The sequence below is a fragment of the Bos taurus genome, chromosome 2, assembly GCF_002263795.3.
Source record: "Bos taurus isolate L1 Dominette 01449 registration number 42190680 breed Hereford chromosome 2, ARS-UCD2.0, whole genome shotgun sequence".
Classification (NCBI taxonomy): Eukaryota; Metazoa; Chordata; class Mammalia; order Artiodactyla; family Bovidae; genus Bos; species Bos taurus.
In genome coordinates this window covers 132,465,560-132,485,143 of record NC_037329.1, presented here as the reverse complement: position 1 = coordinate 132,485,143, position 19,584 = coordinate 132,465,560, and the positions used below count along the sequence as shown (strand labels likewise).

At 51.9% G+C, this 19,584-nt stretch overlaps 1 protein-coding gene across 3 annotated transcripts in view; it reads right to left on the bottom strand.

Moving 5' to 3' along the window:
• The window catches only part of PLA2G2C (phospholipase A2 group IIC), a 31,446-nt gene that overhangs the window by 5,620 nt on the left and 6,242 nt on the right, over positions 1–19,584 (bottom strand). For all 3 annotated transcript variants that reach the window (XM_002685790.7, XM_015460897.3, XM_015460902.3), the window contains exons 2-4: positions 13,946–14,061; positions 10,880–11,024; positions 8,870–8,973 (exon numbers count right to left, since the gene is read on the bottom strand). In XM_002685790.7, the coding sequence (XP_002685836.2) occupies positions 8,870–8,973; positions 10,880–11,024; positions 13,946–13,985 (289 nt within the window). In that variant the 5' untranslated portion in view covers positions 13,986–14,061. The remainder of the gene's footprint in view (positions 1–8,869; positions 8,974–10,879; positions 11,025–13,945; positions 14,062–19,584) is intronic.

Below are 19,584 nucleotides of genomic sequence, written 5' to 3'. Positions count from 1 at the left end.
CTCCGGGAACACTGGCCTCTGGGTTGGTCACATGCTTTGGTTGGTCTTGACCCAGGGCCTCTGCACTTGTACTTGCTAGTTTCTTTGTCTGACACACTTCTCTCCAGGATCTTCAAGTGGCTGGAGGCATCCCACCTTTGGGTCTTGGTCAAATTTCCTCTCTTCAGAGAGGATCTCCCTGACCACTCCAGCTAAACTTCTCCAGCCTCTCTCCCTCGCATCCCCGTTTGTTTGATACCCCGTACTTTTCACATCTCTCACTCCTCTGATTTGTTTACCTGGTTGTGTCTGTCTCTCCTGGACTAAATGTAAGCTACGTGAGACTGAGGCTTTTTCTGTCTCGTCCCTCCCAGTGTCCCCAGGGTGCAGAACAAATGCTGGCCCACAGTATGTGCTCAACTAACAGTCCTTCAGTGAATGAAGGAAACGTTAATGGGCCTTTGGGATGGAGTGTCTGCACTGCGGCCAAATGACCACTAGGTGGGGATCTTTTATTTAGCAGTCAGAGTTGTCCGAGCTGTGGTGCTGTGTGTGCGTGCGTGTGTGTGTGTGTGTGTGTGTGTGTGGTGTTCAGTTCAGTCGCTCAATGATGTCTGACTCTCTGTGACCCCAAGGACTGCAGCATGCCAGGCCTCCCTGTCCATCATCAACCCCCAGAGCTTACTCAAACTCATGTCCATCACGTTGGTGATTCCATCCAACCATCTCATCCTCTGTCGTCCCCTTCTCCTCCCACCTTCAGTCTTTCCCAGCATCAGGGTCTTTTCAAATGAGTCAGTTTATCAGATGGCCAAAGGACTGGAGTTTCAGCTTCAGCATCAGTCCTTCCAATGAATATTCAGGACTGATTTCCTTTAGGAGGGACTCGTTGGATCTCCTTGAAGTCCAAGGGACTCTCGAGAGTCTTCTCCAACACCACAGTTCAAAAGCATCAATTCTTCTGTGCTCAGCTTTCTTTATATTCCAACTCTCACATCCATACATGACTATAATTCCCAATCTCTTTGGCACCAGAGCCCAGTTTTATGGAAGACAATTTTTCCACGGACTGGGGGTGGGGGAGGAAGAGATGGTATCAAGATGATGCGAGGGCATCACACTTATTGTGCACTTTATTTCCATTTCTATTACATCAGCTCCACCTCAGATCACCAGGCATTATTAGATCCTGGAGGTGGGGGACCCCTGGCATAAGGGATATCTAAGGCAGCCTCCTTCTGGATAACTCCATTCTCTTTTGAGGGTTTGGGGTGAGGAAGTGAGGCAGCCAGATCCCCTGATGTGTTGGCCTTGGGCAAGTTAGTTTCAGTATCATTTATAAAACGGTGATAAAAACAACAGCATCAAAAATAAACAATGCCGTCTACTTCAGGCATCATGAGGACCTTCATTGTTGTTACAGATGGAGAGGTCTGGATACGCCTGGAACACAGAGGCTGCTATTACGCTGTTACTATGACGATGCTGCACATGTTGGAAGAGGAAGGCCCCTCTGAAGCTGGGCCAGTGCTGGCTACAGTCTGCTTTCTTTCCTCCTCCCTCTCAGAAGTCCACAATTCCTGCAGGAAGCTGTCCTCCTCCAGCTCGATGGAGCCTGGGCTTCTCAAGACATGTTGACACCCACCTCACGCCTCAGTAGCTCTCCACTCACCCTCAGAAAATGCACCAGGAATGGTTCCTGCTGTTCCCACTGCTCCTGGTGCCTGGATCACCTCTGCCCTCGCACATGTGTGACAATTCTACGACACCCACGGGGCCCCAGCTCCCCTGGGGCTCCCCGAGAGCCCCCGTCCCATCCGTGTCCAGGTCTCTCACCTGTGCCGCGCACAGCTGCCCGCTGGATTCCCTCCCCAGGCAGCCGCCGGGTAGGGGCTGCCGGGTCATGTGGCTGCTGCACGCAGTGGGGCTACTTGGGTGCAGGGCTCCAGCCCATCCAACCTCTCTTTCCTCCCAAAGGAAGGTGTCTGGTGCCTCGAGCTGTCCATCACCCGGGTGCTGCCTCTCTGGAAACCAGAAGGGAGTCACGTTTCCCACACTTTCCTCTTTCTCCCCCTTCTCTCTTTCTGTTCCTCTCTTGGTCTCCTTTTCTTTCCCATCTCTTCTTTCTTCCATCTCCTTTCAGCAAGCCTCCCTCTTCCTTTCTCACCACGTCCCTTTCTTGCTTTGTCTTCTGGTCCTTTCCAAAGCATGAAGCGTAAATTCTCTCCTGATGATCAGCTCTACGTCTAATGACTGGCCCGGTCCCCAGGCCTTGGGGACTGACAGGGAGCCGCAGTCTATTGCTGTGGGCATCCCACAGCCGTAGTAGGGTCAGGCCTGCCACTGTCTAGAAGAGGCAGCCCTGGGCCAAGAAATGCCATGCCGGGAAGTCATCTTTTAACAACAAGCCCAAATCCAGACCCAGCATCCTTCAGTTTGTTGATGAAGAAACTGAGACATGAAGAACGGAACTGATAATGCTTTCTCATTCCATGAAACAGACTGAAATACTTCCAGCTGGGCTTCCTAGGCGGCGCTAGTGGTAAAGAACCCGTGTGCCAATGCAGGAGACATCAGAGACACGGGTTCCATCCCTGAGTTGGGAAGATGCCCTGATGGAGGGCATGGCAACCCACTCCAGTATTCTTGCCTGGAGAATCCCATGGACAGAGGAGCCCGGGGGGCTACAGCCCATGGGTTGCAAAGAGTCGGACATGACTGAAGCGACTTAGCACACACACAAGCACACACTTCCACCAATGAGATGGGAAGGTCTGTGCTCCTGAGTGGGCTAACCTAGGCTGCCTGCCAGGCCACTCCCTGTTTGCACCTCTGCCCTGGTCTCTAACCTCTCTCCTTGGGTGCCCCTGTTTTAAAGCCCAGGGCTTTAAATACCGCCTGAGCACTACCCACTCCTCACTTCTCCCCGCAGAGACTCCCCAGTTCTCCCTGCAGCCCTTTGAGCTCCAGACACCAGTACGCGTGTGTTCACGTGACCCCCCTCCCCACCCCCCACCCCCGAGCGTCCGATGTGCATCTCAAACCCAGCACGGCTCATCTAGGCTCTTGCTGTGATTGCAGAGTCTGTGCTCCGCTATGCGCACGAGCTGGTAGACCCACGGTTACTCACGGATGCTCAGACCCACGATGTCAGAGTCAGCCTCCCTCGCCTCCAAGCCTCACACCGACCCCGACAGCAGGTTCTGTCGGTTCCCCTCCCAAGTGCGCCCAGCGTCTGACACTCCGCCCCAGCTACCGAGCCACACAATGGTCACTTCTCCCCAGTGCAACGGAAACAGCCCACTAGTGGCTGCCCCTCTTTCTTCCCTTGCTCCCCAACTTCTCTGGGCAGGGGCCAGAGTCTTCTTTCTAAAGGAAAATTTGAGCTGATCACTGTCTGCTTGAAGGCTTCCCCCTGCAACTGAAGGAGCAGGGGAGCCCCTCACCCCACGGCCAGGCCTTGCCAGACTCGTTTCTCATGGGACAGGCACCCCCCCACCTCCTCCGGCTAGATGCCACCTCCCTCGAGAGGCCTTCCTCCACACCTGAAGGAGCCATCCACCCCCCACTGCCGCCCTCATTCCGTAGCGTGTGGCCTTATTTTAGAGGTGTCACAGCACTGTCGCTACCCGAGTGTATCTTTCTTTCTGAATATTTCATGGACTGTCTCCCTGCCTGCACACAAGCTCCTTTCGGCCACGGAGTTTGTCTCTTTCTTGCAGATCTTCGGTGCCAAACACGCGGTAAGGGCTCCATCACCGTATGCTGCCACCTCGCTGGCTGGGCTTAGACACAGACCGCTGGGCAGTGAACAGAGCCCCCATCCCAAGCAACAGGGAGTCAGGTTCTGGATCCAGATCTGCCGCTTGCAAGCTCTGGCATCTCAGGGAAGTTGTTCCTCTCTGAATCTCTTCCCTAGGCTTTCAAATGAGGGTACAGGTTCATGTACAGACTATTTCATGAATTTCTGCACTCATTCCATCATCAAACAGATATTGAGTTTCTAACATATGCCCGGCCTTTGTCCAGGAAGCAGGGGGACAGGTCTGAGTGAGTGGACCCCACAATTGCATGGCTTCGGGCATCATTCTCTGTGGCTTTATGAGAGTGAGCACCCACCCCCTCCCCGGGGCTCCCCAGAGGGTTCAGCGGTAAAGCCATGTATCTCCCCCAGTGCAGGAGACATGGGTTTGATCCCTGGGTCTAGAAGATCCCCTGGAGGAGGAAATGGCAACTCACTTCAGTATTCTTGCCTGGGGAATTCAAGGGACAGAGGAGCCTGGAGGCGGGCTGGCTACAGTCCATGGCGTCGCAAAAGAGTCAGACACGACCGAGCATGCATGCACCCCACCCCCACCCCCAATAAGTGCTCCCCAATCTCCTGGAGCTCAAACTCCAATTGAGGGGAGAGTTGATCCATAAGTAAACAAATAACTGAGCAAGATGAGATGGTGGCAGGTTGAGCCAGATTCTAGGAAAGGAAAAGGATGATGCGTCAGTGAGTGGAGGTGTTGTTGTGAGCAGTAAACTCAGCAAAAGAGAAAGATCTTTGCAAACTAAAAACTCCAGTGGTTACCTGGTTCACCCTCTGCCTTGGGCAGAGGGCAGAATCACAGGCTCAGAGATGGAGGTGACAGAGGGGCCTCGGGCTGGAACTCTGGCTCTGCCACCCACGGCCGGGCCCCTCTCTGCCCAACAGATGCGGGCACACATGGGTGGAGGGGGCATCACCACTTAAAATCCCTCGCGAATTCCAAGTGCTTATGCAAGCCCACTCAAGACAGGACTAACGGCCTCCCCGATTGCCTGAGGGCAGCCGTCACCACTCCGCAAGTTGGCCCCAGGGCTTGGGTTCCAGGCCTTTCTCTGCACTGCTCTCCCACTGACATTTCGAGACATGGACAGACCAGGCTGTTTTTCTCCTTTCCCTTCGCTGCTCACACCAACCACATCCAGGAGCAGCCGCTGGTTGCTAGGCAACCTGGAACTAGGCTTGGGTGCCAGATTTCAGAACTGGGAGGCTTGGGAGGTGATTAACCCTTGCAGGGCAGTTCTTTGAACTGCAGTGTAACTGAGGATTGTGGTGGGGGCAGGGGGAGAGCTTTCATCCTATAAGGGGTTAATGACATTAGTTCAAGGGGAGACCAATGCAGAAATCTCAACGGTAATAAAGAAAATCCCAGTGCTTAACTACGATGTAAAGGGGAAAAGGAAACTAGGGTTAAAAAAATAAAAAGAAATCTCAACTTCTGAAAGGAAAGGTATTAATTACGCACCCGCTCTGGGTCAGACCTCTGAGTTGGGGAGTTTTGGGGAGTGCTCAGTCTTTTGCAACCCCATGGACTGTAGCCTGCCAGGTTCCTCTGCCCATAGAATTTTCCAGGCAGGAATACTGGAGCAGGTTGCCATTCCCTTCTGCAGGGGATCTTCCAGACCCAGGGAGGGGAAGTCTCCTGCATCTCCTGCCCTGGCAGGCAGGTCTTCCCACTGGTGCCGTCTGGGAGGCCCCTGCGTTGGGTTACCTCAGTCGATTCCTTAGTGACCTTGGTGGCGTCGCTTAGCTGTGTCCAACTCTTTGCAACCCCATGGACTGCACCTGCCAGGCTCCTACATCCATGGGATTTTCCAGGCAAGATTACTGGAGTGGGTTGCCATTTCCTTCTCCAGTGACCTTAGAGACCTTAGAGACCTTCGGAAGTACTGATTAGTACTTTACAGAGAAGGAGACTAAGGCCCAGGGTGGTCATGCAATTAATCCAGCTGGAAAAGGTGAAGCTGGGATTCAGGCCCGGCTCTGCCTGACTTCAAAGCATTTGCTGTCTCTGGGCCTTTCAGCGAAGTACACGGAGCTGGAACAGGAAGATCTGGGGCACTGCAGGGCGACAAGCTCCTTCAGCTTTCCTTTGCCCCCTGGGCCGGAGCCGAACATTCTGACCTGCGTGCTTTAGATAACAAGACTTGCATTTGTGTGAGCCCCCCAGTCCAGCCCCTCCCAGCAGTCTCACGCCAGCGGGGAGGGCGGTGGGAGGCAGGAGCACCAGCTGGGGTTGGACGACCTGGTCTGAGTCCCAGCAGTCCTTTCACCGGCTGTGTGGCCTTGGTCATCTCACCTCACTCTCTGAGCCTCAGGGTCCTCCTCGACAACGGGGAGGACAGCGCCCACCTCAGAGGCTTACTGTGGACTCGTAGAGCTGAGTGCCAAGCCCACTTCAGCTGCCGATGGACTTCAGCTACGGCGAGTGCACCTGCTTTACAGATGCAGAAACAGGCCCAGAAGACTCCGGCCAGCAGTGTGTTCCCGAGCACTGGACAGTCTCAAGACACATGAGACTGAGTCTGCATGGAGCCTGGGTCAGCCCTTCCCCGCCTCTGGGCCTCAGGCTCCCCATCACTGCAGCGAGGGGTTGACTGGGCTGGTCTCCAAGAGCACTGGCAGCAGGGCCCCGGGCTGCCTCTCTCTGTGCCCCTGGCCCTGGCACAGTGCTGGCCCTGCTTGGGTACCCTGGGGGTACTCAGTTGATACTAGGCAAGGGAATAGATGTGCTTGGGGTTCACTCGGGGTCTCAGCACACCAGCAACAGACCCAGGATTAGGAGCCGGGCCGCCCAGCTCCCAGCCCTGTTCCTGGAAATAGGGACTTGGCAAGCTGAAGCTCCAATACTCTGGCCACCTGATGCGAAGAGCTGACTCACTGGAAAAGATTGCAGACGGGAGGAGAAGGGGACAACAGAGGACGAGATGGTTGGATGGCATCACCGACTCAATGGACATGAGTTTGAGTAAACTCTGGGAGTTTGTGAAGGACAGGGAGGCTTGGCATGCTGCAGTCCATGGGGTCGCAAAAAGATGGACGTGACTGAGCGACTGAACAAAGGTGGGGCTGGGAACAACAGGGCTCAGCCTGGTACTCACTGGATAGCGCAGCTGCAGAAGGGGTTGCTAGTGCCCTGGTGAGGATGGGGAAACATCCCTCTTCGCTAACTCTCTTAGACAGGCGCTGGACTCCGGGATCCCTGGCCAAGCTTCAAGAACTGGCCACCACGAACATTCCAGTCCAGCTCCGAGACCCTGCCTGCACCTCCCGCCACCAGAGTGATGTGCCAAGCAGGCAACACTTCCTGTGCCACCTACTGGGGCTCCGGCCTCTGCTCCCGGGTCACCTTCCTCCATCTCCCGGGGTCCCTGGCTGTGGCTCCGGTCCCCACGGCAGAAGGTGAAGCGGGTTGCTAAAGAAGCTGCTCCAGGTGCAGAGGACCCAGGCCCACAGGCACTCTGAGTACGGCCCACCCACAGGAGCAGAGGGCTTGGTCTGGGGCATGGGACCACAGTGCAGGAAGAGCCTTGGCACCTACTGAAAACCTGCTTCCCTCTTCAGAGCTCTGTTCCCCTCCCTCCTCAGTCCCTGTGCTTTACGGGGCATGGGGGAAAGAGCTCTTAGAGCGTATCTTCTCTCCAAAGGATGCCTTTTCAACCACTCTAAGGTGACACCTGACATGACAGAGGTCAAGGTCAAGGTCAAGGTGAAAAGAGATGAGAAGAAACCACGTGAAGGCAAGACCACCAGCCAGACGGAGAGGAGTCGGGGCAGCTTTTCTGCGTGCCCCTCCCCAACCAAGCGACAGCCGGGCTCACCCCGTTTCCCACCCCCACCCCCAACATGTGGGGTCGGGAGGGACGAGAAACTCGGTGCCACCACTTGCGGAAGCAAGCCATCTCTGAGATCATCCTCCTCCAGTCCCCCCTCGCCCCCCATCCCCCAGACCATGATCCCGCCCTGTGTCCTGGATGTGGCGTAGGGGCCTCACAGTGGAGACACTTTGCTTTAGGCTGGAGGGTGGTCAGGAAGGCTTCTCACGCTCACATGGGAAAAACGGGGTCCCTTCCCCGTCGGCAGTCGCCCGAAGAGGGGAGAGCGGAACAGGAGACTTGGCTGAAGCTGGGCCTCCCACACACTTCCAGCTTCCTGCTACTGGCACCGGGCAGATCAAGCCAACCTGACTCCGTGAGTCCGGAGCCTGAGCTCTGGGTGGGGGGAGCTGGAAGATGAAGGCAAGGGAGGTGTTCTCCCCACCTTTGGAGGGGACAGGTGATCTCCAAGACACACTCACAGCTCTGAGTAAACACGCAAGGGAGGACAGTGGTTCCCGCGACTCCACAGGGCTGAGCGGAAGGTGAGTCACACACGCAAAGGGGCGTTCAGACCACCCGTCCTGCCGAGCTGAACAGCGTCTGAGACAAGTCTGTGGCCTGCTGCCTGCAAGTGAGCTTGCGCTTTAGATCCAGCCTGCCCTACCCAACCCCACCTGCCCCGGATCACACTCTGAGAGGTTGGAGCCCCTCCCCGCACGCTGGACACTCAGCGCTGGCCCACCCTGTCCTTTGTCCTCCTCCCTGAACGGCCTCGATGCCAGGTGGGCTCCCTACCCTACCCCAGAGCTTGGCACGCAACCCCCTTCACAAATATTTGTTCAACTGAAAGACAGCCGAGCCGCTTTGTTAACACACAACAGACATCGGGAAGAAGCTTCTCAATAGCAACAGCTGCCAAGCGCAGCCGCAAAATTCAGTGTAATCTTCAGTCAACAACTACTTATCGAGCCCAGGAAGGAGCCCGGGTGGGCAGCGGGGACTGTGGGCTGAAACCCGCACTCCAGGGGAGGGAGCTGGGGACACAGCTGTGAGCAGGGACCCGGGGCAGGGGGAACCGGGGCGGCGGGGGGGGGACCCGGGCTGGACTCTCAGGAAGCACAGATGCTCAGAATTGCCACTCTCCCTCCCAAAGCACTTGGGAAAAAAAAATCTCCTTTTCCCAAAGTTCTCTGGGTCCACGAGGCTGAACTTTGAGAAAGGCCCAGATTCAAGGACATTCTGTGCAGAGAGGACTACTCACAGATCACGGTCCCGTTGACCACACGGAACTGGTAGCCGTTCAACACGGGCTGGCAGCCAAGGTGCTTCACCCTCTCGTAGCAGCAGTCATGGGCCAGGCAGCACCTGCGGGCCAGACAGAGGGAGACGGCGGCTTTCCTGAGGACGGCCCTGGGAGAAGGCGGGAAAGGACTCATCCACCTCCTTCCCAGATGACAATGTACGGAAGGCAGGGAGGTGACTTCCTGGTGGTGTTAAAAGTCATAGAAAGAGCCCTTCTCTACTTACTGCTGGCTCATGAGCTCCTCATAGTGACCCTAGGAGGCGCAGTCCTTGTCCCCATTCTGTGCGGGAGGAAACGATGTTCAGAGGTGAATTTCCCCCAAATCTAGGCTCCCGTGATGTATTCATTCATTTAATGACTTGCCGTCGCTATTCAGTCCCTACGTCGTGTCCGACTCTTTTCGACCCCGTGGACTGCAGCACGCCAGACTTCCCTGTCCATCACCAACTCCCAGAGTTTGCCCAAGTTCACGTCCATTGAGTCGGTGATGCCATCCACCCATCTTACCCTCTGCCGTTCTTTTCTCCTTTTGCCTTCAATTAGTGACTGAGCACCAACTACGTGCCCAGCCCTGGGAGAGGCTCTGAGCAGACAAAGTTCAGCACATCAGATGTAATCCTTCAGTCTCTGCGCACTTGAGGCTGAGAGCCGGTGCGGCGGCAATGGGGTAGATGGGGCGGGGGTGACACTAGAGGAGAGAGAACAGCTGGGGATGGCCCCCGCCCGCCTCCCCAGCCAAGCCAGGGCGGCAGGAACGCAGAGACGGGGACTGGCCGATCCGCTGGGCTGGACGCTCAGTGTTCCTCCGTCACCATGTGCATCTACGCGTGGGCTCCTGGTTGTCATCTTTGGCTAACGGTGTTGGAATGCTCATCAGCCTTAGGACTTGGAAGGGGACGCACAGAGCATTAAGGGGCCTGGACGTTGAAACAAGAAAACTCTGGTGCAAATCCTGACTCCGCCACTCAAGGGGCTGAAGGTCTTCCGGCTCTGTGGCTTTGTTCAGTGGGCCCCTCACCACTGTCCCCTGTAAAATGGAGATGGTGGTCTGGCCTCGACCATGCGCTAGGAGGAGTCAACCAGGCCCTGCGTGCAGACCACCAGTCCCAGGGCTCAGCGCGTGCCGGGCATTTCATCAGTGTTGGACTCCCTCCAGGGCTCTGGGGTCTTCCTGGCTAGAACAATCTGTGGTCTCATGAGCCCAGCCCAGAGCACTCGAGCTCCAGGGGTGATATTCAAGCCCTACTGTGGGGCTATATTCATCCACATTACGGTGAACATGGCCAGGAACATTTTGCTTCTCATTTCTTTAAATAAAAAGATGCACAGACCGTCCTGTTTTCTACTTCCCTGTTCCCTCCCCAGATAACACCAACCTCCACCTTTTATGGGAACTCACACCCCCCCCTCCCCATCCTGAGAAGTAGGCCTGGCAGCCGGGTCTGTGCCACATGTCCTCACCCAGATGGACAACTTCTCCAAACTGGGCCACTCAGATTCTCTCTCCTTCCTGCAGAATGGAATCAGGATGGGAGACAGCGGGTCAGTCCTACTGCACTGATAATCCTAAAACGTGAGGGCCCAAGAAAAGACGGCATTTGCCCTGAAGACTGAGAGCTCTGGGTTGCCCACATTTTTCTAGAGCTCTGGGCAGGGCTGACCATACGATCTGCAAAGCCTGGTGCAACATGAAAACGAGAGGGTCCCTTATTCAAACACCGTCCAGCATTTCAAGATGGTGACAGCAGAGCAGTGAACCTCCTGCAGGCCCCAGACCACAGGAAGCCAGCCCCAGCCCTGGGCTCCTCGAGACCTCCCTCCCACTCCCATTCAGTTTTGTCCTTCTGCTCAGGCTCACCCGAATCAGTTTGCTCCTTGCAATTTGCAAGTCTGAACATCCTCTCTGTCTTCAAGAAAGGATTTCGATGCGAATCAAATGACAGAAAGCCTCAGAGCCTCTGCACCCACCTGTCAGTGTTATCCACGGGGGTCCCCTTGCCCCCAAGCCCGCAGTAGCAGCCATATCCGTAATATGAGAAGAAGGCGCTCCGCCCTGTGATGTGCTTGACCATCCTTTGAAACTGCCAGAAGCTGCTGTGCGTGGGGGCCATAACTGACAAGAAGCAAATAAGGAAGAAGGGAAGACGTGATGAGAAAGATTGCTTTCACATCCCCTAGCCAGAGCCCCCTAAACTGGACACCAGCCCCTTTAATGGGGACGAGAGAGGGTCAGTCGGCCACATCACACAGCTAGTTTCTTGCTAACCCAGGAGGAGAAGCCAGTTTCCAGGATGTTCAGGACAATGCTGTCAACTACAGTCTTCTTCCCACAGTGAAAGACCACCATCCCGTGCAGAATAATGTTAATCATTAACAAGAAAGGTTCAAAGCCAGAAATGCCAGCAAATACAGGTGGCCCAGTAGTAAAGAATCCCCCTGCCAGTGCAGGAGGTGCAAGAGATGCAGGTTTGATCCTCGGGTAGAGAAGATCCCCTGGAGGAGGAAATGGCAACCCACTGCAGTATTCTTGCCTGGAAAATTCCACGGGCAGAAGAGCCTGGTGGCCCACAGTCCATGGGATCACAAAGAGTCGGACGTGAATGAGCATAAACACACACACACACACACACACACAAACTCAGTAATTTTTACTTCTACAAAGTGCTTAAGAAAATGAGGAGTATATATACACATATATATATATAGAGAGAGAGAGAGAGAGACAGACAGAGAGGAATGTTTGCTGCAGCATTATTTGTGATATCAAAAAATTGGAGACTACCCACATGCCTACTGACAGGGAGATAATAACTAAATGATGTCTTGAAAACATGCTACTTTTAATAGCAATATCACTAGGCAGTGGGACTCGGAAGTAGGTGGAGAAAAAAACAGGCAACATTTATCTTAACTACTTTTATGCTGCCTGATTGATATATATATATATATATATTTTTTTAACAACAAGCCTGTATTACTTTTCTATTGAAATGTTGGCAACATATGTATGCAAAGGCCTGAGTGTATGTCAGTCTCTCAGTCGTGTCTGACTCTTTGTGACCCCATGGACTGTAGCCCGCCAGGCTCCTCTGTCCATGGGATCTCCAGGTACGAATACTGGAGTGGGTTGCCATTTCCTCCTCCAGGGGATCTTCCTGACCCAGAGATCAAACCCACGTCTCCCACTCCAGGGGATTTTCCAGACTCAGGGATCAAAGCTTTGCCTCTTTCGTTTCCTTCACTGGCAGGTGGACTCTTTACCACTGCACGACCCGGGAAGCCCAGGGCCTGAAAGGATGTTTATCAAACTCTGAAGACTGTTCACATTGAAACGCATAAGGGTCTGTGAAAGATGAGAAGGGATTTTATCTTGTTACTCCACCCTAATGTACTTTACATTTTAATTACGAGTGAATCTTAGTTTTACAATAAAAATAAAATAAAAACATGAAGAAGAAAACCCAAAATGGGAGGTTTAGGGAGATTTTCCCAGGAGCCCTCCCATCTCTTCCTGTGACTTTGGATGCCTTGTGGTCCCACACACTGCGGAGGGGGCCCAAGCCCGGGGGCGGTCTCTGCTGCCGGAGCAGTACCTGGAGAGAGGGTAGGACCATACTGAGACTCCGCTCTTGGGGTACACGGAGCGGGGGGCAGGGGGCGGTGTGCAGCAGTGGTCCTGCCTGCACACAGACCCCCTGCCTCTAACATCATGATCTTGAAAACTGACTTCCACCACTGACTAAGTGAACCAGGGACCCCGTTTTTGACATTTTGACTTGGGAACCCAAAAGTGATTGTTTCACAGCTGAAACGGATAGAGAAATGGATTTGGGCAAATCTCCACTCATCTAATCAAAGCAACAAGTCAGAGGGTTTTCCAGCAAACCCAACACTGCTTCCCAGTAAGTTCTCTTTCACTTTGCAGAGATCTGTAATCCAATCTCCTGAAAGCAATGACTTATAATTACCCATTATTCCATAAGTCACCATAAGAATGCCTTTCTGAGGAGAATTAATCATTCCTATGGTGTTGGAGAAGACTCTTGAGAGTCCCTTGGACTGCAAGGAGATCCAACCAGTCCATTCTAAAGATCAGCCCTGGGTGTTCTTTGGAAGGAATGATGCTAAAGCTGAAACTCCAGTACTTTGGCCACCTCATGTGAAGAGTTGACTCATTGGAAAAGACTCTGATGCTGGGAGGGATTTGGGGGCAAGAGGAGAAGGGGACGACAGAGGATGTGATGGCTGGATGGCATCACTGACTCGATGGATGTGAGTCTGAGTGAACTCCGGGAGTTGGTGATGGACAGGGAGGCCTGGTGTGCTGCGATTCACGGGGTCGCAAAGAGTTGGACACGACTGAGTGACTGAACTGAACTGAAACTAGCTAGATGTATATCCACGCTTTTGTTCTGGAATCCATAGGACTTTAAATGAAGGCAACTTAAGATGCAGAAAACAAACTAGGGTTACCAAGGAGGCAAGAGGAGAGGGGTAAATTGGGAGACTGGAACTAACACATACATACGACTGCATATAAAACACATAACTAATAAGAACCTACCATACAGCACTCTACTCAATACTCAGTAACGACCCGTATGGGAAAAGAATCTATACAAGAGGGGACCTGTGTACACACGTGTAACTGTGCTCTGCAGGGAAACTAACACAGCACTGTAAATCAACTCTACGCCAATAAAAGTTAATTTAAAAACAAGTACATAAAGGCAACTAGCATCCAAAGACTCCTGAAAGGTATGTGTGTGGTACAACAGTGCTCAGATGCCCTCTTTCTTAGCAAAACCTTTGATTTTCTAAATGTTCTGTGAGATCCCAGCACTGGGCTGAATGCTTTTTGCAGGAGACGCAGAAGCAGGAGGACTTCGGTGGGGGCCCACTTCACTCCAGATTCCCCTTTGGGCGACGCTTGACTCCACTCACCTGACGCCACCTGAGAAGGGGTCGCCCCAGACACAGACACAGACAGACAGTGGGTGACACCTGGGAGCTCGCCCCGCTGCGACTACTTACGGCAGGAGGCAAAGACCACGAGAACCCCGAAGACCTTCATTCCCGAGGAGCTCAGGCGGCCCGAGGCGCCACGACCACACCTTCCTCTGTTGCCGAGGGCTCTGCCCGATGAAGTCCTATTTGGGGAGAAAATGACCAAAATGCAGGGTGCCACGTGGTGGTGAAACCCACAAGTCCGGTGCAGGTCCTCAAAGACCCTCAGTGGGGGCTCCGAGCAGACAGACTTTTCCAAACCTAATCACCTCTGAATACGATACCCCTTTGGGTATTTAGACCTAAGTATAAAGATAAGAATGGTTCAGTTGTTTGAAAAGTCCAAGTTTTTTTTTTTTTTTTTAATTTCTTTCTTTGGCAACACTAAGCCTTCATCCTTTTTCAGTTTTCTTTTGAAGAGTCAATATTTCCTGAGGTGCCAAGTTGACAAGCAATGCCATACGGCTCGTGATGGAAATCCAGTGTGGGAAAGTCTGGCCCCATTTACAGGGCAGTCCTCCTGGGTTTTCCTTCCTTGATGACCAGGAAACTTATCCAATAAACGTAGCCCCTCTGAATCCCAGTTTCCTCTCCTAAAGAGACTAAAATTGCCTATCAGTCATTTCAAACATTTATGAAGAAATTAGTTGGAATCTTAAAAAAGTATACAAATGAACTTATTTGCAAAACAGAAATAGCCTCACAGTCATAGGAAACACAGTAATGACTGCCAAAGAGGGAAGTGCGGGGTGGATGGATGAATCAGGAGCTTGGGATTAACAGACGCACACTATTGTAAATAAAACAGACAACCAACAAGGACCTTCTACACGGCACAGGGCGCTCTACTCAGCACTGTAATGACCTACGTGGGGGAAGAAGCTGAAAACGAATAGATATATGCATAACTAGACGGGGCTTCCCTGGCGGCTCAGACGGTAAAGCGTCTGCCTGCAGTGCAGGAGACCCAGGTTCGATCCCTGGGTCGGGAAGATGCCCCAGAGAAGGGAATGGCTATCCACTCCAGGATTCTTGCCTGGAGAATCCCATGGACAGAGGAGCCTGGAGGGCTGCAGTCCACGGGGTCGCACAGAGCCGTACATGCCTGAGCGACCGACACATACACGAGTCACTCTGCTGTCACCTGGAACTGAGGCAGCACTGTAATGAATTACAGTTCAATGAAAACGAGAAAACACTCAGCAGATCACTGTCACATCTATTATTCCTAATACAGTAAATTCTTTGTAAAGAAGAAATAAAAAGAAATTAGTAGATGCCAGGTGCTATCTTCCTTAAGGGCTTCACGTGTGTTCCATCATTTAATCCTCGCAATAACCTGAGAGACTCCATTATCAGTTTCGAGATGGAGAAACTGAGGCCCAGTGAGTTTGGACAACTTCCTCCTGCTCACACAGCCCCCTACTGCACAGACTTGTGGAGATCAACTAAAGAAGGCAAGTGAAACAGATTGGCACCATAAAATGCTGTTCCAGGTGACCACACCCTCTTGTTACCATTAGCAATGGTGCATGCGTACCTGCTCAGTCATGCGTGACTCTTAGCAACTGCATGGACTGTAGCCTGCCAGTCTCCTCTGTCCACGGGATTTTCCTGGTTAGAATACCAGAGTGGGTTGCCATCCCCGCTCCCAGGGGGGGTCTCCCAGACTTCGGGATCGAACCTGCATCTCGTGCATTGGCAGGCAGATTCTTCACCTCTGAGCCGCCTGGGAAGGTCATTAGCAACGGTAATGGTAGCCATAGCTGGCACACTTCTCCCAGGATGGCAGAGAAGAATGTGGGCCCAAGGTCCCATGTCCTCACATAGAGTCCTGTGGCAAAGTTTCCCAGAAAATTTCAAACAAGCGTCCTGCTCGAGCATCCTTGGAGAATTTGTTACTTTTGCCCTTACTGGCAAGATTCGGGTAGATGTTGAGAGGCTGGGCCCTGACCGGGCCTGGTCCCAGCCAGCCTTCATCTCAGATGCTGCAAGGGATGTTTTTAAATTAGGTTCCATCTTACAGGCTGACTTCGTTTCTTTTGAGTGTGAAAAAAAAATAACTGTGTGATGGTTTAGCCCATGATGAAGCGACTCATATGTTTCAAAAGAGCGAGTGATGACACTTTGGTGAGAAGAAGAAAGGGACCTGGGTACATTTCTGGTAATGAGATAGTACAGGCTCTTAATAAGCATCAACTATTCCCTGGTGGCTCAGCGGTAAAGAGCCACAATGTAGGAGGCCTGGTTTTGATCCCGGGGTCAGGAAGATCCCCTGGAGGAGGAAATGGCAACCCACTCCAGTATTCTTGCCTGGAGAGCCCCATGGACAGAGGAGCCTGGAGGGCTACAGTCCATGGGGTCTCAAAGAGTCGGACATGACTGAAGCAACTTAGCACACACATGCCTTCTTCTAAGGAGACAAGATTGTGGCCCCAGGAGGGCCTCCAAGCTGGTTGGAGACCAAATAGGTAAATACAGACCATATCTGGATCAAAAGCACCCCACGGGAAGAGAGTCTGCTTGGCTCTCCATTGCTTCCGGAATGCTTGGCACAGTCTCTGGCAGGCCCCCTCTTTAGGGATGGGCTATCAGCTGCTCCTGACGCTCTCACTCACTCACTGGGAATTGCCTCTGTCTGCTCCAAGGTTGTGACCCTGCCCGACCATGATGGGAGGAGTAGCCCCTGGAGGAGATGATTTAAAGGGCCAAGTCCCCAGGATGTGGAGAAAAGGGGATTCTTGGGCACTGCTTGTGGGAATGTAAATCGGTGTAGCCTAGCCATGCGGAGGTTTCTCAGAATGTTAAAAACAGAACTACCATCATCAGTTCAGGTCAGTTCAGTCGTTTCTCAATCTCAATCAATCTCAATCTGAATCTCAAATGAGATTCAGTCTCAGTCGTGTCTGACTCTTTGTGAACCTATGGACTGCAGCACGCCAAGCTTCCCTGTCCATCACGGACTCCCGGAGTTTACTCAAACTCATGTCCATTGAGTCGCTGATGCCATCCAACCATCTCATCCTCTGTCGTCCCCTTTTCCTCCCGCCTTCAATCTTTCCCACCATCAGGGTCTTTTCCAATGAGTCAGTTCTTCACATCAGGTGGCCAAAGTACTGGAGTTACAGCTTCAGCATCAGTCCTTCCAATCAATATTCAGGACTGATTTCCTCTAGGATAGACTGGTTGGGTTTCCTTGCATCACTACCATACAATCCAACTATTCCACTTCTGCGTAGTTATCCAAAGAAAACAGAAACACATATGACCTTTATAATCAGTGCAGCATTATTCACTATAGCCAAGATATGAAGCAACCTAAGCATTCCTTAACATGTATATGTAATGAAATATTGTTGTTCAGTTGCTAAGTCACGTCCAACTCTTTGCAACCCTATGGACTGAGGCCCTCCAGGCTCCTCTGTCCATAGGGTTTTCCAAGAGAGAATACTGGAGTGGGGTGCCATTTCCTTCTCCAGAATGAACTAAATTGTTTGCCATTTGCAACAACATGGATGGGCCTAGAGGACATTAGGCCAAGGGAAATGTCATACAGACGAAGACAAATACCATATGATTCCACCAAATGTGGTATCTGAAAAACAAAACAAATGAGCAAATAAAACAGAAACAGAGTCACAGATACAGAGAACAAACAGGTGGTTTCCACAGGGAAGGGAGGTGGAGGGTTGGGCGAAGAGGTGAGGGCATTAAGAGACATGGATTTCCAGTTATCAAATGTCACGGGGATGTAATACACAGCATAAGGACTATAGTTAATACTACTGTGATAATTTTGTGTGGTGACAGATGGTTAACAGACTTATCATGGTCACCATTGCACAGCGTGTTTCATCAGCCACTACGGTATACTCCTGAAATTAACATGATACTGTATGTCAACTATACTTCAATAAAAAAATAAATAAAGGGCGGCCCTATTGTCTCCTTCCGGACATCTCCAAAGGACAGCCCAGGCCCTGAGCGCCCTGGGGGACCACCTGTGGCCTCAGCAGCTGCCTCCAGGTGTCAGCTTCTCCTGCTCCCCAACTCTGCGGCATCCACTTTTGCACAGGTGTTGTCTCCAGGAGCCTCCCGGGGCTGCACCCCTCCGCCTGAGCCTGGGTCCAGGGAGGCCAGTCTAGGAGAGTGATGTGTGTGCCCTCTAGTGGCTGAGTAAATAAATGCCTTTGACCTCAGAGAAAGGAGCCCTGGACTCAACTCCAAAAGGAAGGAGGCATTTAGGGGGGCCTTGAATGTTCCAGTTGAGCTATTCCAAATCCTGAAAGATGATGCTGTGAAAGTGCTGCACTCAACATGCCAGCAAATTTGGAAAACTCAGCAGTGGCCACAGGACTGGAAAAGGTCAGTTTTCATTCTGATCCCAAAGAAAGGCAATGCCAAAGAACACTCAAACTACCGCACAGTTGCACTCATCTCACACGCTAGTAAAGTAAGGCTCAAAATTCTCCAAGCCAGGCTTTAGCAATATGTGAACCGTGAACTTCCTGATGTTCAAGCTGGTTTTAGAAAAGGCAGAGGAACCAGAGATCAAATTGCCAACATCCGCTGGATCATGGAAAAAGCAAGAGAGTTCCAGAAAAACATCTATTTATGCTTTATTGACTATGCCAAAGACTTTGACTGTGTGGATCACAATAAACTGTGGAAAATTCTGAAAGAGATGAGAATACCAGACCACCTGATCTGCCTCTTGAGAAATTTGTATGCAGGTCAGGAAGCAACAGTTAGAACTGGACATGGAACAACAGACTGGTTCCAAATAGGAAAAGGAGTTCATCAAGGCTGTATATTGTCACCCTGTTTATTTAACTTATATGCAGAGTACATCATGAGAAACGCTGGACTGGAAGAAACACAAGCTGGAATCAACATTGCCGGGAGAAGTATCAATAACCTCAGATATGCAGATGACACCTTATGGCAGAAAGTGAAGAGGAACTAAAAAGCCTCTTGATGAAAGTGAAAGAGGAGAGTGAAAAAGTTGGCTTAAAGCTCAACATTCAGAAAACGAAGATCATGGCATCTGGTCCCATCACTTCATGGGAAATAGATGGGGAAACAGTGGAAATAGTGTCAGACTTTATTTTTCTGGGCTCCAAAATCACTACAGGTGGTGACTGCAGCTATGAAATTAAAAGACGCTTACTCCTTGGAAGGAAAGTTATGACCAACCTAGATAGCATATTGAAAAGCAGAGACATTACTTTGCCAATAAAGGTTCATCTAGTCAAGGCTATGGTTTTTCCTGTGGTCATGTATGGATGTGAGAGTTGGACTGTGAGGAAGGCTGAGCACCGAAGAATTGATGCTTTTGAACTGTGGTGTTGGAGAAGACTCTTGAGAGTCCCTTGGACTGCAAGGAGATCCAACCAGTCCATTCTGAAGGAGATCAGCCCTGAGATTTCTTTGGAAGGAATGATGCTGAAGCTGAAACTCCAGTACTTTGGCCACCTCATGTGAAGAGTTGACTCGTTGGAAAAGACTCTGATGCTGGGAGGGATTGGGGTCAGGAGGAGAAGGGGACAACAGAGGATGAGATGGTTGGATGGCATCACTGACTCGATGGATGTGAGTCTGAGTGAACTCTGGGAGTTGGTGATGGACAGGGAGGCCTGGCGTGCTGTGATTCATGGGGTCGCAAA